The sequence below is a fragment of the Gallus gallus genome, chromosome 6 (genome assembly GCF_016699485.2).
Source record: "Gallus gallus isolate bGalGal1 chromosome 6, bGalGal1.mat.broiler.GRCg7b, whole genome shotgun sequence".
Lineage (NCBI taxonomy): Eukaryota > Metazoa > Chordata > Aves > Galliformes > Phasianidae > Gallus > Gallus gallus.
The window spans coordinates 35,962,653-35,988,979 of NC_052537.1; the positions used below are offsets into that span (position 1 = coordinate 35,962,653).

The 26,327-nt window shown below is 40.9% G+C and overlaps 1 protein-coding gene across 10 annotated transcripts in view; it reads left to right on the forward strand.

Annotated features, from left to right (window-relative positions):
- The window catches only part of INPP5A (inositol polyphosphate-5-phosphatase A), a 230,852-nt gene that overhangs the window by 149,010 nt on the left and 55,515 nt on the right, over positions 1-26,327 (forward strand). For all 10 annotated transcript variants that reach the window (XM_040703146.2, XM_015289008.4, XM_046943201.1 and 7 more), the window contains exon 9: positions 14,857-14,941. In XM_040703146.2, the coding sequence (XP_040559080.1) occupies positions 14,857-14,941 (85 nt within the window). The remainder of the gene's footprint in view (positions 1-14,856; positions 14,942-26,327) is intronic.

Below are 26,327 nucleotides of genomic sequence, written 5' to 3' on the forward strand. Positions count from 1 at the left end.
CCTGTCCTGTAAATGAACATCTCCAGCCCTCTGAGCATCCCCTCGTACAGCATGAGCTCCAGTCCTGTCAGCATTAAGCCCTGCGGTGCTTCAGTCTCAATACTAGCTGAGTGCAGCGGGTGCCTAATCTTTCTAAAGTGGCAACAGTGTTTGTATGCAGTCATCACTATTATTAATACCATCGTGGTGTATAAGAGTGTTATACATTTGATTCATCTGATGGGTGGTACTATACTGAGGATGGTGTGATAACAATCCCCAAAATACCCACAGAATTTACAGCTGCCCTATTTAGCAGTTATAAAGTTAGAAAAAAGACCTCTTGTCTTGAGTAAGATAAGATGATTTCTGCATGGGCATTCATGTACTGGTAATGTAAGCAGGTACTGCTCTGATGAGGCACTGCTTGACCTCATGTTTGCCCGAGAAAGAGAGCTTTAAGGAAAGCATGGTATGCACCTGGCACACAGTGCTTTCCATGGCATAAGATGGTGCTTAGACTGGGAAAAATAAAAGCAGGGCACTTTGTGTTTTTTCTGTTCAATGTGTTCCTTTACTTGAACGTTTGATTGTCTTTGAGTCACAAAGTACACAGATGGCTGCCTTTGGAAGTCGTGTTCCCTAGCAGCACACCTATTGCCCTTCTCAGGATTTTACGTCATTATTCTATGTGTATGTCTTCCTCTTAGAGATGTGTTTAGAAGAGGAGAAGTGTTTTTTATCATGGGATTTAAGAACGTTGCATGCTTCTGTGATAACGGAGCAAGCAGTAGATTCCGCATATCCTAATTTGCTGACTGAACTGAACACAGGGACTTGGATCTCTACAACAAGAAGCTGATGAATGCTGGTTGATCTGCACTTGGGTTTCAGGTCTCACATCTCACTAGTGCAGATCTCATGCTCTGGCAGCATGGTGTTGTGTCCCATTCCCTGCTGACCCAGCAGCACACCTGACCTGGGGACTTCCCTGAGCCCAGGGGTCCTGGGGTATGCATTGTGGCAGAGCCACTCAAGCAGAGGAGTCACAGGCACCTGCTGGCCTCCGAGAGCTCCCCATCGCCAGGTTGTGGCCAGCAGTGAGGCTCTGCTGCCCTTCCCTGTGCAAGAGGAGTTGGGCCCTGGGGCAGACACTGAGTCCTGCCCACCTCCCAGGGCTGTGCCTCGAGCTGCTGAGGGAGGGAGTAGGCCTGGGACTGGGGGAGGTCACTGCTCAGCCAGAGTTAGGCCCTGGCCAGGAAGGCTGAGGTGACAGACATGTTCCACATGTTCCTTCCTTCTCACATTTGCTTGCAGCCTGTCCTGCATGCAGTACACACAACAACACTTCAGGGGAGTTCCCTACCACAAATTACTTTCCTGGCCGCCTCCTGCAGGAGCCCGGAAGGTAGCGCTGCCTCTGAACCAAACTTACACATTGTAAAATATCTGTAGGTGTAATGCTGGTGTTTTTCAGCTTGCAGAAAGCGAGGCTCAGGCAATATCTAATCGGTGCCCATAAACACCCGAGGGGATGTGCAAAGAGGATGGAGCCAGGCTCTGCCCAGTGATGCCCAGGGCCAGGTCCAGAGGCCATGAGCGCAAGCTGCAGCCCAGGAGCTCCCCTGCCTGTGGGCTGCACTGCTGTGCTGGGTGGCTGGCTGAGCTCTGGCACAGGGACCCAGAGGATGTGGGATCTCCTCCTTGGGGATCTCCTGCCCCATCTGGATGTGCGGCTGGGCACGGCTCTGGGTGGCCCTGCTGACACAGGGGTGTGCAGAGGGACAAAGAAGGCCCTGCCATTCCAGGATTCTGTGATTCCCTATCTAAATTTTATTTTAAAAATATTCTAAAATGTGGAATACAGTATAAATACCTTTTCAGCCGCTTTCCACCTGAAGTGTTACTTCTTTCTAGAAGTTCTGCTTAGGCAGGCAGGCAGGTAGTTGAACAGAAGATGCTGTTTTTTCTCACTGTATACAAGTAAGTGCTTTTCCTATGTACTCCAGCAGAGGGCTAAGTAGGAATTTCTCCAAAATAGGCATTTATTTTCACTTTTGAGATATGATGATACAAGGATGAACAGGAATTATCCAGTCTATGTGCTCTTGTGCCTGAGATTCTGTGATGCCACTTTCACAGGCTGCTCAGATCATCAGAGAACAAAGCAGGCACTCAGAAGGTTTGTAAGTACGTAGCAAGGAGAGGTTTATAATGAAAGAACTCATACTTAACTGACAGCTGTGGTTGGATCAGGTTCTACTCTGTTGTTTGAGGGACAGATTTGTGTGTTCTGTAACATATAACATAGATCAGTGTGAGAAAGACTTGTTTTTACCTTTTTCTCCCTCCATTGGTCTCGTCTCTTTTTCTTACGCTTTGCACTACGGAACTTTAGTAAGCCGGTATAAAACTTGTGCGTTATCTATTACACACTTGTTTACAGCGTACAGTGTGCTTCATTAGCTAATTTTGGCTTTGGACCTCCCACGATGCCCTGGCAGCAGTAAGGTAATACGACTGTAGTATTAGTGTCAGCCGTGGGTCAAAAATGTCATGATGGTATATCATGAAAATGTGACACTGCCAAAACCTGCCCCTACTCCCCTGTCCTTAGAAAAGAAAACCTTCAATTTTAGGTTGCACACTACTACTGTGAGTTTGCATTCAGATGAATTGTTCATTTTGAGAGAGCAGCCAGCCGCAGATCCGGACCTCCGTAGTGAAATGATGGGCTGTCTCGCACAAAAGGGGAGTTCTGTAAGAGCAGTGAATAATGGGAAACCCCTTTCATCGGCATTGCTAACCTTTTGGCAGCCACCAGCAAACTCTATTCTGATCTGCTGATTGGGGAGGACAATACACTGAAGCTCACTTTAAATGAATGCTACCACCAACAGTGTCCCCATTCAGAGGGTTTTGGGAACCATCTTTGACCATTGTCTGCCATCACTCCTTCAGACAGTAGGAAAAGGGAAAGTGAGAACGTCTATAGGGGGAAAAGTACTTCTTTTCTTGGCTTTAATCTCTCTTTAAAGCTTCATAGATCTACATTTCCAGCTGAGCTACTGGAGCTATGCAGTGTCAGATAAATACTGAAGGGAGAGGTTTCAAGCTGAGCTTTTAAATCCCCTTATCTGCATGAACTAATAATGCAGATTTAGTGCTATTAAAAACAGAGACTGGTAAGTCTTTTCCTTCAAAGCCTTTAAACTGCTAAAGAGCATTTAACGGCAATGCAGTTCAAACCCAGAGAACAATACTGAGAAGGAAAACAGTTTAATGAGCTAAACCTTCACTGAATGAAGCAGAAACACCTTCTCACAGTTGATTTAGGTCACTGTGGGAGTAAGTGAAAGCACAGCTCTGTTCACTCGGCATCTTCATAAACATGAATTAAGTACAGCCCTTTCATGTAAGGTAAAAGCTATCACAGTTTGATACACAGAAAACAAGAGAGTTTGCAAATACAACTCGAGTGAATGACTTTAACTGCTAAAATCGTCAGATAAGTCGGTTTCTCAAAATTATTAATTATTTACACATACTGTAAGACAAGCTTTTAGTGCATCAGTACCGAGCTTCTCAATATCTCTAAATTACTGAGAAGGAGAGGGGCTAAAGGAAAAGGGAAATTAAAAATAAAAGAAAAACAGTGCCGAGCAAGTGGTTATTAAAGGCTCCTTCCAAGTGAATCTGTTAACAACTCAGTAATGTATTTTGAGAGTAAAAAGGTTAAATCTGTCAGTGGTGGTATGAACGTTTAGCTTCAATAAAATCAGAAAATAAATAATATAGCTAAATGGATGCTTTTGGAGACAACTAGCTGGGATGTGCTGAGCCAAATAATGGTGAAGAAAATGCGTGACTCTTTATTTACAAATGGATATGTAAGGTGTCTGTATAGTGTTGGTCTCTGTAATGAGTTTGTCAGCACTAATGCAAACCCAAACTAAGTTCTCTGGAGTCACTTGCATTGTTCTAGATAGATGCAAATGCAGTCAAAACTGAGCATGCTTTACAAATCAGAATAAGAACACTTGCTTTATATTTAGTATGGCAAAAAACAACAACAACATCACGAAAAAACAACCCACAACAATTATTCCAGGCCCGTTTTGGATAATTCACATGTACAATTAGCTCTGCCTGCATACTGCTCGTGTCTTTTTATTTCTGGAAGTTAGACAGTTTAAACAATACAGGAGGTTAAAAAAGGAATTGTGTTTTACATTTAATCTCGGTCTTCCATACCTCTGCATTAATTAATTCATGTTCATGTTGCTGTGTTAGTCGTGTAGCCCTTTTCTAGGGAAAAGTGCCTGCTGAATTTAATAGCCTGATCAGGGATTAAATACAGACCGTAGGAGAGGGTTCTGTAAAAGTACTGGCAAAGTCTGTGAAGGACGGGGATGCCGAGATGTCAGCCCGGTATGATGTTTCTTGGTGTGCCAGCCGTATAAACCTGCTGAAATCATCCAGAGCATTCAGATCCATAAAACGATTTTTTTTTTTTTAAGGAAAGTGACAGTGCTCTTCTGTTTTCCTATTGAAATGTTCCCTGGCCTAGTTCAACAGAAACATTTTTACATTACAACTGTGAAATCTTGGCATAAAGCTCCCCTTTGTGCCCTTCATTATTTTCTCACAAATATAGTCCATTGTCACATAGCTGAAGTTAATTTGATCAACATTGGGACATTTAACTTTTATGTCCGGTCAAAGGAGCTGTTTCATGCTCATTTTGGGTATTCAAAAGAAATGATTGCCAGAAAAATAATGTTACTATTAACAATTCAGAGCAATTAGTTTCCCAGGGAGAGGCAATGTGATGCACCGGCTCCACACAACTATTCTTTGTCATTTTATGGATGCTCATCAGTCAACTGTCACATCTTCTCAAAGACCCCTCCAATCTAAATGTTTCTCTTTGGGCTTTTCCCAGAACTAGCAGCTGAATGAGCAAAAGAAAAGCCACTCGGTTTCTAGGCAAAGGAAAACTTCGCTCTAAAGATCTGGGTCGTTTGAGAAGATTCTGAGTACAGGAGTAGCCTGCTGCTATTCTTTTCCTTGGTGGTTTTGTTTTTTTTCCAACGTTGTTTTTAATGTCAAGTGAAAAGTCTCTGTAATCATCTTGTATCTTCAGACATTTAGAGAATTTCTTATGTATTCGGAAAGAATGCATCCGAGGGCAAACAAACCTGCTATCCCAACGTCATCTAACAAAGGTTTTAAACCCTAGATCACATTCAGAAGGACAGCTTTTCATTAAGCACCCTGCGGCTCATCTCATTAATATTCAGTCAGTCCCCCCCTTTAAACTAAGGTTAAGTACCCTCAAAATTAGCGTGTTTGTATAATATGCTCTTTAAGGAGTAAATCCAGCAAAATTACGTTGTTACTTTCGACCTGTCAAATACAGTCAAAGATGCTTTTTCTTGCTTATTTTTCTATCGGCTTGAGCTTTTGACATAACTGTCAGAAATGTAACTAACGTCCTTCCTGTTTATACAAACACTCTTTGGTTTTGATTGAGATTATATTTTTAACAGAAAAATAATTTTGGTTTGTGTTTGGGGCTTTTTTTTCTCTCTCTCTCTTTTTTTTTTATTTTTTTTATTTTTTTATTTTTTTCCTATTAATAACTGGATGGTTGGGGTGATGGAGCTGTGAGCAGCCTTGTCTAGAGGGAGGTGTCCCTGCCTATAGGAGGGGGTTGGAACGAGGTGATCTTAAAGGTCCCTTCCAACCCAAACCATTCTGTGATTCTACCATGACAGGCCTTTGCAGTGTTTCTTATTCAAGCTGTAAATTAAAGATACGTTTTTTTCTCTCATATAAAAAAAAAAAATCTGTACAAAATCAGTTTGCAAGGAAATATATATTTGGAGAATCAGCAACCCAAGGTCCAGAATGCTCGAGAAATTTCAGTACTCAGGGAGAAGACAAAAAAATACACGATAATAGGTGAAGTCACACTTCACCTTGCCTTTCTAATGTGAACAGAATTGTAGCAGAAATGCTGAAAACAAGCTAAGAGGTGTCTTGGAGGGCTTTTCAACAACAGTTTTCACAAATACAAACTCACTGCCTTACTGTCAGATTGCACAGTTGCCAAAAATGCCAGTGAGCCAGGGCCACCTTTGGTGGGAATGTAAGCCTTCACCTCATCTGTTATAAGGATTTTGTTCCCTTTTACCTGTTTTTCATTAATAGGTTCTCAGCTGGCTGCCATGCCTCTCTGATAGGATGCAACTGATGTAACGGCAGGCTAGATATGGTATGACAAGATACTACCCCCAAGATAATTTGTGTAATTTAAGAGACAATTGAGGAAAAGAGGAAAAACCTCTGATAGAAATGTGAGGCAATGGCTGAAAATAACTTCTTGCTGGTTAGATTTTTCTCTGAAAATGTCTTTATATAAGAATGTGCAGGGTGTGTCATGTGCTTATAGAGTTATATTTCTCTTTATACTACATTTTTTTTCCTTAGAGATTTGGGGGGCTACATAAAGAGCAGTCATTAGTGTCTAGCTAAAGGTGACACACATCAACATTCATTGTGGTTTGTGCTTTTTGAAATATTCTATTGTATAGCCATATAATCTTACAGGATAGCTGTGATTCAATTAGAAAATCTATATGGGCTGTTGATCCAATTTTTATTCATTTGCAGAGAAATGAAAATAAATTGCTATTGTGATTTTATTTACAAGCCACTGAATGCTCACTGCAAAATGATGCAATGAGCTGATAGTTATAAAACGGAGAAATGGTTGAAAGAGCTCCATTCTGCTTCCATTTCATTCTACGGACACCAAGTGAATAACCGTCTTTCATCATTTTTACTCCCATAGGAAGGCTGGATCACTCTAAGAGTATAGTTGTTGTCTTCTTGTTTTGTATTCTGTAAGGAGACAGATTCTGTCTAACGGGTAGATAACCATCTGCAAGTTACAGCTTTTTTAGCTGCTTGTCCATGTGCCTGCACAGGAGCTGAAGTATCTGTTGATAGGCTTTGCAGAAGTTCTTCATGCATTCGTAGTAGCTGTAACTGCTTCACATTTTATTAAAACTTCTTTATGTTTCCATCACTGTGTGGTTTAAGTTGCATCTAAGATGGTTCAGTTTCTCACTCATTCTATGATTCTATGAAAAGAATTGATCCCACTATCCACCTGAATTTTCTTTGATCAAACGATAGCAGCACTGATTGTTTTCAATCATTTGAAAGGTAATTTTTCCTTCTCTTTAGCAGTTCTGATGTTTTTGTCGAGTCACCCTTTGTTTCCTCTGTTAGGCAGTCCACTGCAGTATGATTTTCAAGGGGTTAAATGCCCAGGCTAACAAATATGTCAGATTTGTTTATTACTGATTCGGAGCCCCTTTGAGTCTGGTTGGCTCCCCAAGCAAGCAGATGAAGCGTGCTGGTTTCTGTCACCAACAGCAGGCAGTGGCATGGCGTGGCTCACATCCTCCACTGCCCCCCACGTAACCATCCTCACGAGGTTTGGCTGGGAAAGGTGCCTGCAGCAGGTCAGGTGAGATTTCTGGCAAGATACAAACGTGGCAGTATTCCGTACTCATTCTGCAGCTGTTCCCACTGGTGAGCTGTGCAGGACGTGCAGTGTCTGTGATCTGAGTTTTTCTAGAATTGTCACAAAAATACTTTCCCCAGCTTCAGTGAGTTACAGGATCAGCGTACCATTGCCATGAATCCCTATTATTTTGAGGCTTGCTGTTAGCACTTTGGACGCCAAGTGAACACAGGGTTTTTGTTTTACTCCACCACATCCAAGCCTTGTAGAGCAGTAAAGAATAATTGCTGTGTGTCATTCTTCATGCAAATTAAGGCAGTTATCTGCTGTCTGCTGATGAATAAGAGTTATAATCATTGAGGAGATTCAAAGGCTATCTGAAAGAATCTTCCGTGGCAAAGTAAAAGAAGAGTCAGAAAGAAATGCAGTTTGTTTTCTTCTTTTTGCTTTCTTTTACATCAGTTGAAGAACCAGAAAATGTCTTTGTGATGTAGGGGCAGCACCATAATGTTGTATTCTCCTGCAGTGAAATTGACAAGTACTTACATCATTATACATGGCTGCTATTTCATTAAGCGAATGTCAGTGTCGGGTAAGATCATGGTTTTATCAATATAATGAAAATACCAGTCAAGTAAGGAAAAAGTCACAATTTTCCAGCTCTAAAAATTGATTTTTATTGCTCTTCTTGTAATCCTTTCTTTGGATTAACTATTTATTATTGATGTGGTCTTTCTTTTAATCTTAATAGCTGCAGACATTGTAATTAATTAAAAAATACAACATTTTTGCCCAAATGGCACTATATTGAAATTAAAAGCGAACATCACATATTAGTTAAACAACCCTGGCAAATGCCTTGAGTGCTAAGATGATTGCCTAAGCTTTTTGACAATTCCCTTTCATCTTGCTGTATGCTGCTTGACCTTTCGAGATGTTTGGTGTTATTAATAGGTTTGAGCTATTATATCAGAAAGAACAGGGCACAAAAATACTATAAAGTTTATCTTTCTAATGACAGTGCTACTACACTCAGGGTGTGCCAATGAAGGCACTTACATCTTCTGAGACACACTTAGGCAGTCACCATGTAACTTCTGTTCAGGGGCTGATGGTGTGTTCTGAAATTGTTTCTCAGTATGTGCCTGGGAACGCGAAGTGCTGCAAGCCAACCACTGACCGCACTGCGGAAGGGAACACGCAGAGGAGACATGCTCCTGTCTTTGAAAGCCCTCTGTAAAGCCTCTGGTGGAGAGGTTTCCATTGCTTGCTGAGGATCCACACAGGCCTCTTCTTGAGGTGTAGGTGTGCAAGATGATCTCTTTAACTAAAATTTGTAATGGAAAAAGTAATGAGGATAGGAATGGTGTAAATCTTACAGGCCATGCTGCAACCCGTGTCTGCTTCTGCGTAAGCCAAAAGCTAACATTTCAGTGTCCAGATCTTCAGTGTCCTAACACAGCTGTGGCTGTAGAAGACAGATTTTGCTGTCATCACTCCTGGCCTTTTCCAACAAAATTCGCTGCAGGAGTTATTACCTCTGGCACCGGAGACCTACAGAAAAGGAAGTGCACATGGCCTTTCTATCCATTGTTCTGCTGTTTTCATACCAGCCCTTAGCTTCCACCAGTCGGATGGTCAGGTCATCCTCTGCTTCTATTTCCCTCCTTCTGAGATATTCCTCTCTGGAGTAAGAACCTCACCAAGCAAATGCAAGCTGTTGTGTTCCCACACAGACCCCTCTGCACCCCCCCACTCCCCGCTGCCTGTGGCAGCCCTGTGGGCGCCTGTCTGTGCCAGCTTGTGCCAGGCTGCCTGGCAGTCCCAGAGCCTGGAAAGGCCTCACCCTTTTAGGCAAAGACATTGGTCAGTGTAGATTTTACTGAGCTTGGAGCAAAACAACTTTTGGTCCGGAGCTGTGCTTAGTCTTACAGTAACCAAGATGAGTGGTTTATCTTGAGAAATGATTGCTGCACCCCGACTGAGCTGTCATCAGTTCTCTTCGTGGCTGTTCATGATTTTCTTTTACTTACGAAAGGACACTGTATGTCGGCAGTCACATTTCATTGTAAAAGCAGTTTTTGTCTTTAGTTCTTCTGCATGAATAACGTAACAAAATCTAGAGATTGAGGAGATGTAATTTTTCCCCCAGAGGTTGTATGAGAAATATGGATATTCTCATACTTGCTTAGAAACATTTCTGTATTACAAAGATGTGCTCGTTAGATCAAATATGGCTGGGCACTTGGATTGTTTCTTCCCAGGCAGTGTGACGGTGTCCCTCCTTCTCTGCCATTCATCCTGCGTGGCAGAGCTGCCAGTTTTTGTTTTGTTATGTTATTGTGGTGTTAAAAAAAAAAACACAAAACAAAACCCCTCAAGTCCCTCTTTTCAGCAGTGTCAAGTCAGGATGAATTGGCCAGGAAAGCATGTTTATAGACTGTGTGAAGAACTTTGTCTTTGTGTGGGAACGTTGGTGACACTGGTATGGCTTGCCTGAATGAACTGCGATGACGCGGCTAATAAGGTGTCCTGCTGAGTGCCGCCGCAGCCTTTCTCAGACCTCCCACTTAATGCCATTCAGCTCCAGCTCAGTGTAGCTAATTTTTCCCATTCCCTCAATTCTTTAGGCCCCCCTTACAAACAGAAAAGTCAACTTTCACACCGAGGGGAAGATAAGTGCTTTAGGAAATAATCGTGTAAACAGAATGTTACCTTCTGACCTGATGCTGATACCTTGATCTGGGACAAAACCCAGCTGGCTATTGCATTAGACATGGCTATTAAAGGAATAATGCTGCTGATCCTCCTTACAAAGTGCCCTGAGAAATGGTTTAGCCAAATCACAGTGCCTCTTGTCACACTGAATCATGTTTAGCTGCTCTCTTCCATGACCAAACTGCTAATATTTAGATGCTCCCTTGTCTTCTTTCTAGCGGCAGTATGAGTGGGGGATAAGTATAAGGACAAGTGAAAGTCGGTGCTATTTCTGCTACCCCTTTTATTTTCTCGATGAATTTCAGTGCTTTGAAACATACATGCCATATTTTAAGGAGTACATTTTGTGAAACGTCCTCATTTGTAAAGGCTGAGTACTTTAAAGTGGGAAAAGGAAATGACAAAAGGATTTCAGTGATTCCAGTAACATGGAATTGTTTGTTTTAAGATGAGACTAACCTATTCCTTTGATACTCAATAACTGCGGCTAAAATGAATAGCTAGATCAGACCTCCAGGGGTATTGGGAAGAAGAAGAACCTCTGCCTTTTAGTCATTTGAGTCTTGACAGGAATTTGGCATCCAGATCTCCTAGAGGGCTCTGGAAAAACTTAACTTTCGCTGTCCTTCTAGCAGATACTATCACTTGGACTTAGGGGTCCACCATTTCATAGAAGTCATTTGGCTATCCTGGATTCCAAGACCAGATGTTCAGCACCTGCTTTTACTGTGGCATTTCTTAAACTTCTCTTTGGGTTTGCCAATTGCGTGGGTCCATGCTCTGAGCTGGGTAATTTGGTCATCGCAAGCAGGCCAATTTGCCTCAGTCTAAGGCTGTTCAGCTTCATAGTTCAAAGGATTTCAGCATTTTCTTGAAATTTTCCTGATGCATCCATCCAGAATAACAGACAGGTTTTGTCAGAGATCTTTGGGAAAATGTGTTAGGGGACTGCCATGCTAAAAATCACTGGACTGTAGCAGGTAGTTTTCCTAGAAGTCCTGTTGACAAGAGGGCGGGTGCATTTCCGGTGCAGACCAAGTAACTTCTTTTCTGGCTTTGTAATACAGTTGCTGATAGCTAGTGTGAGACAACCTTCCGTTGTTAGTCCAAAATAAGAATTAAACGTATTTATTTTGCAGCAAACAAATTGCAATAGTAATTTAACATCAGTTTGCACCCTTACCAATGAAATTTAGCACTTAAAAATATTGTGAACCATGGATCTGACACACTAAAGCATGTAAGTATGTGACTTTAATGGTAGACCTTACTTGAAAGTTACTGTTCTTTGGATGATATATCCTTGTGTTGTTGTGTGATCTCTAAAAAGCCTGTCATCTCTTGATGGCTCTGTATGGTCACATCCAGCAGCACAATTTGCTGGGGTACTGACGGTTTTCTTTGCTTTTTGATGTGGACTCCTGGAAGTGCTTGTGGCTTCTTGCAAATCATGGCATTTTTACCCAAGAACTGCCTATTTTGTGACAAGATTTTTAGAAGAGTTGTACAGGAATGTATGGATCTTCAAAATCTGGTGAAGCCCTTCTGGAAAACCTGGTAGTCAGCAGGCGCAGGTTAAAAGAAGTAGCGTTAGGTCCTACCATAAAAAACATGAAATGCATGCTGGTGAGATTGGTTGGCTGCCTTCTTTTTATACGATTCAGATTTATCACTCCACAAACTGATTCATGGCATCATTTTAAAAAGTATTATTTGATTCATGGTTAAAGCAAGGCTATTGTTACAGCAGCAGACAGCACAGAAAAGCAGCGTGTATTTTGAAGCCTTCCTACTTCATTTGCAAGCATTTCTTGTTAAGAGAGTAAAAATGGTCTTCTGAGTTCTCATTTACTTGTACACTTAACCAATGGTGTATCTGTGTGTTAGAATGCAGAAGTGAGGAATGGAGCATTTTTTTTTTTTGTTGCCCCAGCCCTAACACCTTCATTGTGCACCCTTGGTCCTGGGGAGACTCGCAGTGTTTCACAGTACAGCGTACAATTTCTACCCAAGCCCCCTAATGCCAGGTATTATTCCTGCAGTGTTGCAGAGGAAGGAAATTCTGCTGAACTTTTCTTTATTGCTGTCTCCTTTGCTAACTTTGAGTCTGATTCTAAAAGCATAAGTGAGAGGATTATTTGCCATCAATTCATTGGAATTACAGCCACCAGTGGGTATTTCAAAGTGAACTATCAGAATGCCATGACAGTAAAATAAGTCTAAATTTGGGAGCTCTTAAACTAATAAGTCCCAGTGCCAGGATAGTATGTTACAAACCTATCTATTTAGCTGAGTCATTAAAGGCAAATTTTTTTGTGAGGTATCCCTGGTCATTTAATAAGTACAGAAATATGTATGTGCCTTGTACCACTGATGTTAATTTTATTGTATGCCCAAGTTTCATGACTTGTGAGAAGGAAATGTATCAGAAGCCTCTTAAAGCATCATTCTTGGGAAGTAGCACTTGGGCTATTCTACTTTAATCTGTCATGAGACACTTTTTCTAAAGTATCTGACAAGAGAAACTACAAGGGGAGCAACTGGTTAAAATTACCCGCTTTAAAGCTGGTATTGATTTACATGCAAATCATGTTTAAATCAAAGAATATGCAAGACTATGACCGAGATTTAATTAATTGATCAGAAGCAGACTAATCAGCTGTTTTGTTCATCAGTAACTGAGTCTTTTCAAGTTAATTTGGTTAGGAGGTATTTTAACTGGCTATTTTTGGAACAGACTGTTTATTTGGAAAGTGCATCTTCTGCATAATACAATCACAGACATCATCCTTGTAATATCACTTTGTTTTAAGAGGACTTCTCTGGACCTTGGGGTCATTCCTGCAGTATCTTTCCACTTTCCCCTTTCTCCTTCCCTTTTCGTCAGCAGTACATGGCAATGGGCAAAGCCAAAACTAAGGTATGAACCAGGAAAGCTGGCAAAGCGAAGTCACTTTTTCGTATGTGTAAGTTACATATCCAATCTAGCAATGATAGTGTTAGAAAACCGTGGTAATGTAAGCGGTTTAAATTTTAAGGGCACTAATCAGAATAATATCGTGTACAAGTCAAGAGTGACAGGTTTTTCTTGGTGCTGGCTGGGAGCTGACAGTAGGCAGTATTTATTAGCAGTGCCTGCAATAATTTGTCCGCTGAATGCAGGATTTGGAGATTTTCATATCAGAGAAGTCCATGCAAGAGCTTTTGCTTCAAATGACCACTACCTTACCTTAGTTCCAATGCACATCAATTTTTCAAATGGATATTATTCCTTATGTAACAGATAATTGTGGACTAAAAATGTGAGATTTTTTTATAAGACAAAAAGTAGTATCTTGTAAATCTAATGTTGTATCTTTCTTTATAGCTGTAAAATATCTGAATGAATGTAATGCATTAAAATGTCTTAAGCCTTTAAAAACAAAGATCTCCTTGCTGGGCTATGTTGTTCCAGAAGGTGTCTTTACTGTGCATTACTTTACCCTCATTCACCTGTCTATATGGGCTCTTTCCTCTTGCTCAGCTGAGGCTTCTGTCGCCGTAGTGCTTATCTATTTATATATGTCTAGGATGTACACAATGTATTGCATACATTTGTTCCCTTTATCTTATATATTGTGCATCTAGCTTATCGTTCAGGTTTTCTGTGGGCCTTGACTGTGTATTTTATTTTTAGCTGTAACATTTGCATTTCATTTATTTTATACCTTCCTCAGTTGACAGACCATTAATTGCATTAATTCCCATTTTGAAATTAACTATGAGTCCATTTTGAATTTCAGGATCCCTGGAACCGTGTGAAGTTGCACAGTGTTGGGAGTACCAAGCAATTGCTGTTAATAATAGATAAACTAAGAACACAGTAACGACTTTTAAGATTGCAAGATGAACAGTAATGCCTTACCTCCTTACCTAGTACTGAGCAAAGGTTTCAGAAAAGAGTTAATCTGTATTCTGCATCTGGAAAGATCACCTTTTGGGTGTTAGCTGTAATCTTAGTAAAAATCTGCTTTCAGCATAAAGGAAAGCTGTATTTCAGAGAACCCTAACTGGGCCAGGAAAACCTTGGCCCTCAGTATCAGCTGTGATAAATAGTGGTTAACACTAATACATCTCTTGTTGTACAGTCTGCAGAGTACTGATCAACACTCCTGAACACTGTGATCACACTTCTACAGATGCGTAAACACAACACAGAATAGAGTGTAGGTGTATTCTGAGCTTGTCGCTCATTTTGGGTTCCTGAATCTTAGATTCTACACCCAAAGCACATATTCTTAACTTTTCAAAGCTGTAGAGGACCTCCAGGATGCCCTGTGATGCCCCAGTGCTGGTTTTATGTTGTTTGTGCTAACTGCTATAAACTTGCTTTCCTCCACATTGCTCTTTTAGCTGGGCAGGGGGAATCAAATGCATTATTTTACTGGGGTTGAAGACAGAATTGCCTGAGCAAGGATAACCAGTCCAAAAATATGGTTAATGTATTGAGAAGATTGTTCCAATATAAACTGGTAGTTCTGATAATTCCAATAATTATTTCTGAGATAGTGCTTGGAAGATATGTGTATTTGTATATGTTCACGTACGTGTAACTTAATGACAGTTTTGTTTTCTTCCAGAATTATAGATCAGCGGTTTGAGAAAGTTTCATATTTCGTCTTTGGAGATTTCAACTTTAGACTGGATGCCAAAGCAGTAGTAGAGGTAGGACTTTGATTTTACTTTTGTTGCAGATCCAAACAGTTTTTATTTCTCAGACATTTTTTTCCTATGGAGAAACTAGAAGTGAGCTAATCTGAAGGTTGAAATTGATCTTGGCTAAGAATATTTTCAGCAAGATCATCTGACAGGTAAATAAAAATTACTGTGCTGAGAATCTGCTGAAGAAACTAAGAAAAGCACTACTGTCAGGCAGTGTTTTTTCTAAGTAGTGGTGTGTAAAGTGATTATTACATGCAGAGGGAGCTGTAAATGTAAATGGACTGGGGAGTGCATGCTATCTGTTTGTGATCCTGTGTAAAGAAAGGGGAAACGTGAGTACCAACCTAAGCTGAGACTTCAAATCTTGACAATGCGTAGAGGAGTATCTTCCTTTGGGAGGCATGTTTGAGCTTCAGCAGCAGATACTGCATTTCTGTGGTACGTTTGTGACTTCTATCATGTGTTGTATGTCACAGTGAATTTCATAGCTTTTTACTATAATTGGCAGGGAAAAATAAGAAAAATTTCCTAAATTTCTGTGATAGCATTCTACTTGAGAAACACAAGAAGACATTTGTGTAAACCTTTGTGACAGTAACTTCTGAGTGTAGAAGGGTGAATGGAAAATTTGAGTAAAGCCAAAGAAAATAGAGTAAGCCTTTTTCATCGTGAGTTGAGATTACCTTGACTTCACTGCCAGAGCACTGCTCCAGGTAGCATGGGGTCAGAAATAATACCCAGGTTGAACATCATTTAATCTCATGGCTTTCCCACTTCTAATTTTTGGAGATGCTGTAGTGTCTTTTTTGTGTCCTTGGGGTTAGGCATGTGTTTTTTAAACCAGAAGCTCTTATTTTGTAAATCAGGCAGCAGTAGGTAAGTAAGCAGCCTGTGTGTCAAAGGCTGGATACTTCTTGTACAGGTGCAATATGGTTCTATACATGATGGATGATTAGTCCTTCATCTGTTGAAAAATATGAGCTTGACATTATGGCACAGTGTATGTAGCTAATAACTTTCTTCTCAGAGTCCTTTGTACATTGTAGTCATTTAACCAACAAACTTAAGGTATAACTGAACTGGATTTCCAGTCAGTGATTCAGACTTTTCAGCTTCAGATGGTAAGCATGTGATAAGAACTAAATCCTATTCTCTCACACTGCTGTTACTATAGTTATCATGCATGTTTATAGGCAGCTTGTTTTTGAAATGTCTGTTTCTTGATTCACTGGTAGTGCAGTAATGTTACTGAGAATGTGTCTGTCTCAGAGAACACCTCTATTGATCATGATCCAGCAGAGTTCTTGAACACCCTGTATTGACAAAGTGCACTACAAGGTTTTCCTAAGTTACTGCATCACAGTTTGCAGGGTTGAAGCTGCAGACAATACTTTCTTTATTACTGATCGGTTAAGACAGCTACATTTATGCTTGTGAGTTTGAGTAATCTTTTCCTAACAAATAGCACCACTAACCACCAATGATGCATACTGAGTAAATTGCATAACTGGTGCTAAGACTTCAGGTTTAGAACCCTGACACAACACTTTTCATCTTACAAACACTGTGCCAATGTCAGTTGAAGACAGACAAGCATACAAGGCTATATAAAAGGTGTTATTTGAAAATGAATCAAATTTACCCATCCTTCCTAGATAAAGTTCATGCACGTGTGAGTTTATAAAGTGTTAGAGTAACACATATTTTCTGTTGCTTTATTTGATAAGTAGCATACATTAAATAAACAGTACTTGACCCAGATGACAGTGTGCTGAACCCCTGGACACTGTAAGATGCTGCAAGCGATAGATGTGTTGTGGAAATGTAGACTTACACCAAACACTAAGAATGAAATATATTTTTAAAGGATTTCTCCCTTAAGCCACTGGGAGGGGAGAATCTGAGAACTGTGGAGGCCTGGCATAGTGCACTAAATCAGATGCTAAAAGTGTTACACTTATTAATTCACAATTAATAGACAATAAATCATTAATATATAATTCTATAATTTTTAAAATGGGAACCTTAATCTAAAGTCATATTGATTTCCTTGCTAGGAAAATCTGCTTTAATGTTGTTGGGGTAATCCGAGAAAGATCAATAAAACAGGTAAAGGCTTTTGGCAATTCTGAGATCCATATATGCATTAACAAGTATGTTGTCTGGGGGGATAAACTGGCAAGAGTGAAATAGGACATCAGTAGCATAACGGGCATAGCAAATACAATTGTTTTACAGTAGATTTGAATTATAGCTTAAGCATAATTTGTAGCTCAGTGTAATGGTGTTCAGAGAAATACCTCCAGCTCAGCCTATTAAGGCATTTCATTCTGAAGCAGGTCAATGATAAGGTTCCATTTTAATAATGTTTTCTAGGGACAGTGTATGATTAAAAATAAAGGCAGTGTGAAAGGACCCAGAATCACAAAGGATTTTTTATCCTGAAGTCTCAGACACTTGTGCGCTGTGGGTGTCTGCCAGGCATTGGTAGTGCTGGAGTTTCTCCACCAGGTCTTGGTGAGTGATGTGCCATGTTGGTTGTTGGTCACAACGTGGGAGACTGGTAAACGGTGTCCTTCCATTTGATGACATCAGAGTTCTGAGGAATCAGCTGAGTCCATTGAATCTGATGGGATTCATCCCAGAGTACTGAAGAATTTGGTAGATGTTATAGTTGAACCTTTCTCAACAGTTTATTGGAGGTCTCGGGAATTTGGCATGGTCCCAACTTGACTGCAAACTAGCCAACATTGTCCCAGTTCACAAGAAGGGCACAAAAGGAGACCCTAGAAATTGCAGATCTGACAAACAGAGACCTGTTCATTTAACTTCAGTACCTGGAAAATTATGAAGGTTTTCCTGCGCGTAGTTGAAAGACACATAAAACATAACGCAAGCATCAGGCCCAGCCGACTTGAGTTCATAAAAAGAAGGTCAACTTCCTGACCAGGGGCAGTGGAAAGGGAGGTATTCATCTGTTCTCCCTCATATCTAGTGACAAGATGCTTGGGAATGGCTCAAAGCTGTACACTGGACCTTGGGAAAAATTACTTTGAGGGTGATCAGGCACTGCAGTAGGCTTTCTTGCAAGATGGGTCATGCCCCATGCCTGTCAGTGTTCAGGAGGTATTTGGACAATGTCCTTCATGATACATTTTAACATTGAGTAAGCCCCAGAGTGTTCTTGGCAGTTGGACTTGATGCTGGTTGGAGTTCCCTTCCTGTTGAAGCTATTCTATTTTCTACTCCACTTTAGCTCTACTAAATAAGAGTTTTTTATTCCACTCTCCTAAAATCTCCTAAGGCACATTTGGTGCCATCCACTCCTCAGGCAGGCTAAGGCCTGTAGCTGCTGCTTCCATGACAGTAAACATATGAGAGCATAAATGCTACACAATTTTAGTTACAGAGGTTCCACATAGCTGTAGTAATGTGTAGTAATGTGAAAAGCCTTAGTAGTTTTTCTTGTAGCTGAATCCCTGTCAAATCACTGCTCTGGCTCACTGCATTAAGAGACTGAAGAATAAAGATCACCTCATTACTGTGTTACCCAATATACCTAATCGATGCCTCGATCCACTGGTTTCCTCTCAGTTGCTCTCTGCTTTGTCGCAGTCCAGGCATGCAGGAATAGGTTCCCTCTTGCTGCCCAACAGAGTGCAGGAACTCTGAGCAGAGGAACGTGGGCTGTGGCCCTGGTGGAGCTCACCCAGCCTCTGCCCAGGATGCATGTGAGGAACTACAGGCCTGCACAGGGTCAGACTTTCCTGGCTTCTGCCAACATGTGTTGTCAGTTACTTAGAGGGTCCCCTTCCAGTTGTTAGCAGGTTGGTGCAGAACAGGAGCTACATGGCAAGAAACAGGGAGTGCTCTGGTCTGTCTGTGTGTTTAGCTATGAAGTCTTGTCATGTCCTGGTGCGATATCCATTCAGCCCGAGCAATGTGCTTAAAGCTGGATTGTGGCAACCAGATAGTCATGCTGAGGCACTGTGGGTGCTTCTTCATAGCAGAAGTGCTGAACCTGTTCCTGGGTGCTCTGCTGGTGTCACCTAGCAGCCTGATGTTCACATATCCTCATGTTTCTGCCTGGCTGAGCTGAGAGACCCATCCCTCCACCTCAGGGAAGACAAAGGTAATTAACACTACTGGCTTGTTACTGTAAAACATCCAGAAAATCTTCTGGCCCCTTGGAAAGCACCACTTTTTTGAAGATCCATTGCAAATCCATTCACTTTGGTAGTGCTAACTGCCATATGACATGCTGGCATTGCATTCTCCTAGGGCCAGACATCTTCAGCTCATCATTCTTTATGCTCTAATTTTTTTCCAACAATAGACTAATAAGTAGGAAATTCCTTCAGCAATGCAATACGTACAAGAGAAAGGTTTGAATTTCCTTGGGTTTTGATAATTTCAAGCTGTGCCTTAAGAACCTAATTTTTTTTCCTGATTCTTTCTCTGATTTTTTTCTAAATTTTTATAATCCTGCACTTGCAAGGTTGATCAAGTTTTAGTATTGTGCTGATGCTTATACTCAAATATGCCCCTATTTAATTTTTTGTAAATGCTAGACCTTTTGGATGAGATAGAGCATTCTCATTATTTGCCCACTGCTTACAGGTGTTCTCCAGCGCTTCTCTTAACAGATGTGTTTACAACATACATAGAATTACTATAAATGTTTATATCTGACCAAATTCTAGTACTGGCCTATCTGCAGTGTCTCTGATAGAGGTATTGTTGCAACACACATTAATTTATGTGTCTGTATGTAGATGATGGTTCCCCTGTAATTATTCTGGAAATGCTCTCTGCAATACAGGTAGGTCACAGTAAGCTTCGTGGTTATCAGAAACACACTGCACATTTATAGTAGTGTGTGTGACAAAGATAGTTTTTCTATTGTTGGAAAATTATCTTCTCTAATTAAAAGATTTGATGAGGCTTGATGGAAATCTGTAGCAGCACAAGGTGTGTTGGATGATGAAATTGAGTAATAGTCTAGAAATGTAGAAGTCATAAGTTAGTGTTCTGGCTCTTCAAAGAGTAATACAGTAACTGTTTGAAGATTCCGAAATTAAACAAGATTGGCTATCAAATTAATAAAATTAGGAAACTACAATCTCAAAAGCATAGGAAGGATAAGAAGGGAACTTAAAGTTTGTGGAGAGATAACTGAGGGATTTTATTACAGAGAACTGAAGAGAATAGATTCTATTTGTTTGATGGCAGAAATAAAAAGAAATTAAGTTAGTATGAGAGAATGAAATGCCTCACTAAAGGCAGTAAGTTGATTATCTTCCATCAGTCTCTGAGACCAAGCAGCAGCTCATCACCTGCTGTGAGCACTGCAGGCAGCAGTGCATCCCACTGCAATGGGTGCCAGGCCACTAGAATCTCTGGTTTAGCGTTTTCATATGCATACTTATTTTTTGGATTGAAAGAACTGATGAGCATCTGATATTTTCTGTCAGCTCTGGAAACACTTACTATTCTTAAGGTGAAAGCAGAATTAGTGCCACACATCTCTCCTTGTCTCTTAATTCACATGGATCTATAGAAGTGCAAGTGGGAAGGTCGTGACCTCAGTGGTAAATCTGTAGGGCTGCCTTACACACTGGCAGCCCATGCAGGCTGTCATTTTCTGTCTTTAACATGCAGAGGTGCCCTTTACCCTTTGTGTGTTAGAGCAGATGTTTATAAAGGAGGGAGTTCCATTCTTACTAGCCTGGCCACTTTGCTGGAACTTGGTGGTTTATGCAGAACATCAGGGAAAGGAGCTGTCTCCATTTGGGGGCATCGGCCAAGAGCATCGCAGCACACAGCCTCAGTCAGGGCTGTTGGTAGAGACAGCAATTTGTTCTGCTCCGTATTACATGGTGAGAGGCTGCTGACCAGTGTTGCTTCATTTGAAGGGTAATTTAAGTGTTAGATGGGTCTCCCCCCAGCAAAAGTATTTTTGCTGTCAGCTGGCCACAGGAACAGTCCATATTAATCTTTCAGAATTACTCTATTTTCATTTAAAACAAATGACAACAACAACAAAACAGTTATCCTTTGAATTTCTAACCTATACATCTTTCTAATCCCATTTGTCTGTTTTAGAACAGTACAATCAGGGTTAGTAAACTGGTCTTGTTTTGATGGTTTGGAAATAAAAAACTGTTTCTGGCTGAGACTACTGATTCAGAGTCTCTTGAAGTTCCTTTGAAGAAAAGAATAATTGTGTGCTCCCTAGTTCCAGGAGTTGCAATTGGGAATATAAAGCTCAGTATGCAAACGTAGGTCTTTAGGGGAAAATCATATTAATCATAAAATTCACTGGCTCACTGTAAACCATAACCTTCACTCGCATCCAGAAAAAAACAGTTCTTGTTTTTCCCTCACTAAAAGACATCTTGTAAGGGTTGACAGTAACTTGGTATCTGGAGAGGGAGAAAATACATTGCTCTTTAGAGGTGTTTAGATGAATATGGTTGGGTTAGTTGGAAGTACTGATGCAGCAGAAGTTGTCAACAGTTAAGAAACTTATTTCTACCCATTCTAGGCCTACATCAATGCTCGTAAGTCAGATTTCTATCTTCCCACTTCTGCAACAACTGAAACTGATAGACTAATAAGGGTGTTATTTCACACACCGCGGAACATTGCATCTTTGCCTCTAAATGGCTCAAAATCTGATTCATAGACAAAAAGCTCTCTTGCCTATTTCTGAGATGAGATATGTGTCTTTTAGCTGATTCGTGCATTGAAGAATACTTAATTGTGGTGAGAAAATACAAAGCCTCTTCCTGTAGCTTTTACAACAGTACAAAATAAAGAGGCACTGGTATCCAATCTGAAGCAGACTATGACAAGTAGATCCCTTATGAGAGCAACAAATTAATGAAAGCTTGACGAAATATGACTAAACCAAGACTATCCAAACTTCATTATGTCCTATTGAATCTTCAGAAAGCGAAGAAAGGCTTCTAATAGGGTGCTACAAATCATGCAAAGGAGCCCTTTTATTCTTATGAAAGGAATTGTTTCTTGTATTCTTTAATCAATGTGTTCTTTGCTCCACAGTGGCTGTCAGTTTAAACTGTAATGGGATTCCCTTCCTTTAGTGAAGTGATTCTGAGCCTCCCTTGCAAAAAGAAAAATGACGTTGCTTTAACTTGTATTTCATGAAATAAATTATTCTTAGTAGCTTACAAAATTCAGATCATGTTTTTATTCCAGTTAGAAACCTTCCTAAAATGCTGAATTCTTTTTATCTCCTTGGATAGGTCATTGCAGATCACTTTGTCTCATAAAGATTTTAACTTTAATTACAAGCCAAACTGATTCTAGAACATGGGGAAACAAAATTGTGTAGAATGAAAATGCAATAAAGATTTATTAAATTAAAATGCATAAAACTCAGGGTCTAATAAGGACAGTTTTATTAATGAATGTAAATTGCAGCAACCCATCTGAGGCACCTGCTAAATGTTCATTATAAATTACTCTCATAGACATTGTGATGAGTTTCATATTGTAGCCAGACTTATAAAAGCATGCAGATTGCTTCCCCAAGGGACTGTATATTTACTTAACAGTGTAGTTAATTGCAATTATTTATTTTCCAGTGATCGCAAATGGCTTCTGCATTAAAGATGTATGTGGCTATTAGGAATTATTCAATTACCTCTCTTTTTCTCAGTAATCTAAGTCAAACCTGAGCTCAGATTCCCAGAGGTAGGTCAGTAGTGTATTAACTCAGTACGTTCCTTAGCTTTCTGCTGGGGCCATAACACTATAGTCGTAAGTCCCCACAGCAGAGCTAGCTTGAGAAATACTGATTACCCATCTCTCCAGCTGATTTTTTGACATCTCCAGTTCCGTACTGATGCTGCCACACTTATTGGCAAGATTCATAGGAGGTTAATTAAATCCATCTTCAAAACAACGAGGGGCCAATGAGCCATATCCTCATTGCAATAGTAAATTAAATGATGCAATTGTTTCTACTTCCATCATGGATAAGGGGAGTGATGAGTGAATGAATTGTTCTCTGGCTGCCTCCTCTGGGGCCCTAGAGGGTCTAGTAGCATGTGGTCGTAAACCTGCTTTTAATTTGCAGCTACAGGAAAAGATGACACTGTTATCAGCAGACAGAGGTCTTGCAAAGCATCACAATGTGAAAGATGGCAGTGTTTAAAAACTAAAAGGAACTCTATTCCCAGTAGGGCTTAGCAGCTCCTCCTGTTTCACATGCAAATTAATACAAACATGGTTACAGAGCAGAACAGAAAAGATGATATGTTGATCGAATTTGGCACTGCTTGGGCCATAATTAAAATGTACACAAATTAAATACAATTATCTTGTGCTTTCTAATAGGGCTGAGCGTCATTAAACTAATTAATAATGCAGTCTATGAGCTCGGCTCCACTGCTGCGATTGTTCAGAGTGTATGTTTTATGCCTTGCGTGGCAGCAACTGGCAGCTGGGAGACTCAGCTGGCACCGGCTGACGGCGAGTGACAGCAGTACCAGCAGCGCCCGTCTCCATGCAGCCCGGGATGGAGCTGGCTGCTGCCACACCTGCCATTCATCACCTAGCTGACAGTGATGGTGATGAATGGTGTTTTGGGTGCCTGAAACCCTTTTATTTTTCACTGGTTGCTGGTTACTGCCTGGAATGTACCTGCCAACCCATGGGGCCAATTTTGGAAAGTGGGAGTTTCTGAGGACAAACTCTTGTTTCTGAATGGCTCAAGTTCATAGATTTGTCCTGTATAGTAAGTGGGAGGAAAACATGGAGGAGAAAAAGGAAATTCCTGGAGAACATACAGCTTTTGCACAGCAGGTACCAGTTAGCACAAGGAGTGATGCTCCTGGCGCGGCAGCCAAGCTCATCCACAGGGAATTCTGACGACATGACTCAGGCTGGCTCCTTCATGAGGCTGAAGCTTTATGAAAATTCATGTAGAAAAATTCTCTTAACAGAATACAAGACCCCAGGTATCCATTGCAAATTTCCAAGGTTTAACAATGCTCATCTGTCTAGTGTGGATGCTGTTTAATTTCTTCTTGATAACTTGCTAATTAAGAAATGGGTCCTGAGATATGTTTTCCAACGATTTTGGCAGTGCCCAGAGTATTGCATCTGTAACATGCGAAGCAATTGGATCGGAACGCAGGAGGCACTGACTGGCGTGCTTACCTTTAAGTGTGTTGGCACTCAGTTGTTCTTTTCAGACAGGACAAGAGGCATATCGTGTTGCAAGGACTGAACCTAGAAGACATACAGCCTAATCATTAGAAATTTCCTGACTTGAAAATTGTTTCTATAAAAGCAGCTGTAATTTAAGTAATTAAATGGAATAATAAATATTTAACTGAAGCCACCTATTATTTTTTTTTCTACTTATATTCAGAATAAAAAATGATCAACTCAGTTGAGGCTAAACATCATCTGTGCAGATGCCGTATTTTCCTCATATCTGAAAATTACGTAATTTCAGATGAAACTTTGTGTACCTGGGAGAAATGCATTCGTTTTCAACTTTACTACTGGCTGTTATTCAAATACAAAGTGCTGATGTCTGTGGACAAATCAGCACTGAAAGGCACCCATTCACAGCTTTCTTAAAGAAAAAGCTTGCACTCTGTTCAGTTTGTAGCCTTCCATAAGAAAGAATACATGCACGTATTTTTGTTGTCATTAAGGGGAGCCAGGAGGGAGACTTCTTAAAATTACAGCCTGTAATATAGAGTGATATTTCACTTCAGTATCAAAACCAAAATTGAGATGAAGGAGCGGGGTATCCTTCTGAAAATCAAGGAGCAGAACCACGTCTGCCTCTGTAGTGTACACAGGAACTTCTGTTAGGATGAGAAGTTTTATTTTTGAGTTTGAATCCGATATACAGTAGGAGCTGATGAATGGAATACACAAAACTGTACTAAAGTGTGTGCAATTTTGTTACAACATTTTAAGTTTGGTCAACAGACTTATAACTGAAAACAGTCGTTTTCAGAAGTGGAAGAAAAGTATGCTGAATCCTCAAGATTGATATTCTTTGGTGGATAAGAGAAAGATTTTTGTTTCAATTTGGACACAGATTTAGTGCTGGGGATGGAGAGGAACCATCATTGCTATAATAGGAGCAAAAACCTTTACAGTGACACCTCTTTACCGTTAAATAGGGATAAATGTAGTGATTATGGAGAATGCACAAACTGCAGTGTTCTAAATGCTTAAAGTTTTTTTTTTGTGCTTGGAGTCTGTAAAAGGCGGGCGGTGAACTGCTCTGTGTGCTGAACCTGGTGCATTGAATCAGATGCATGTAACTCTGACACTGATGTCATTTTGTTTGCAGTTAGGTCCACCTTGTCTAATCTGTTGTGTAATGACAGAGAACACCTTTATATGGCTTGCTTTTCTGTATGTAGCAGTGGTGACCGAGCTCTCCCAGTCAGACAGCTACCGTGTCTGCAGTCAGCGCTGCGCCTTCCCCTGGGGCCGGCGGGTTGGGGTGGGAGCTGCAGAGTCCCCTCGTCCCTCACTGTGCTGCAGTGCTGTCTGGTAGCCTCAGTGCAGCTGCAGGTCGGATTCTAATGGGGTTTCTGTCATGAGGTTGTTAAGGTAAAGGTGTGCAGTACGCCGTATGTTGGCTTGCAACCTTACAACATAGGCTTACGTGTAATGCTCTTTGGCAGACTTCCTCCAGCTTCTTTGATGCTCTCTGCATTAAGATTTTTTTACAGGCAGATGCATCTGGTTTGAAAGTCCTTGTGTAATTTCAAGTTAGCACAGATTAGTATTAATTTTAAGAGGGCCTGCTGGCACTCCTTGTGGCTTTGAGGCCTAGGGAGGATGGGCAACAGCGGCTCCACCCACACAGAAACATCACTGTGAGTCATGATCACAAAATGCTGCTCCAGGGCCTGCGCTACGGTGGTCGTTTGCCTGACACGCTCTGTGGAGCAGGGAAGCTCCCATCTGCATGCTGAGTGTGAGCAGGGGCCTGCAGACAGGTCAGAGTAGTCTGAGCCTTCTCATCCCTGCTGAGGGACACCGCAGCCCATGCCTGATCCCCCTCTTGTTGGGGCCTCTTTTAACAGAACTTTTAAACTTCTTAACAGAAGTTGAAAAAAAGTGTATTCATGAAGTGACATCCTGGTAAGAGCAAGGTCTGAGTTTGGCCTCCACTTATAGCATTTCCTTTTGGGCTTGCTCAAACATCTGCGCAGCGTAAAGGGGATGCAGGGACCCAGAGATGGTGTTGTTCAGGCAAGTAATAGTTTGGCCCCAACTAATAGCACTCGCATCTCTCCAGCAAGGAGCAAAGTTTGATCTGGAAAGCACAGCAAAGTTAGCAGGGATTGTAGGTTGTGCCTGTGGAGTCCCACTGAGA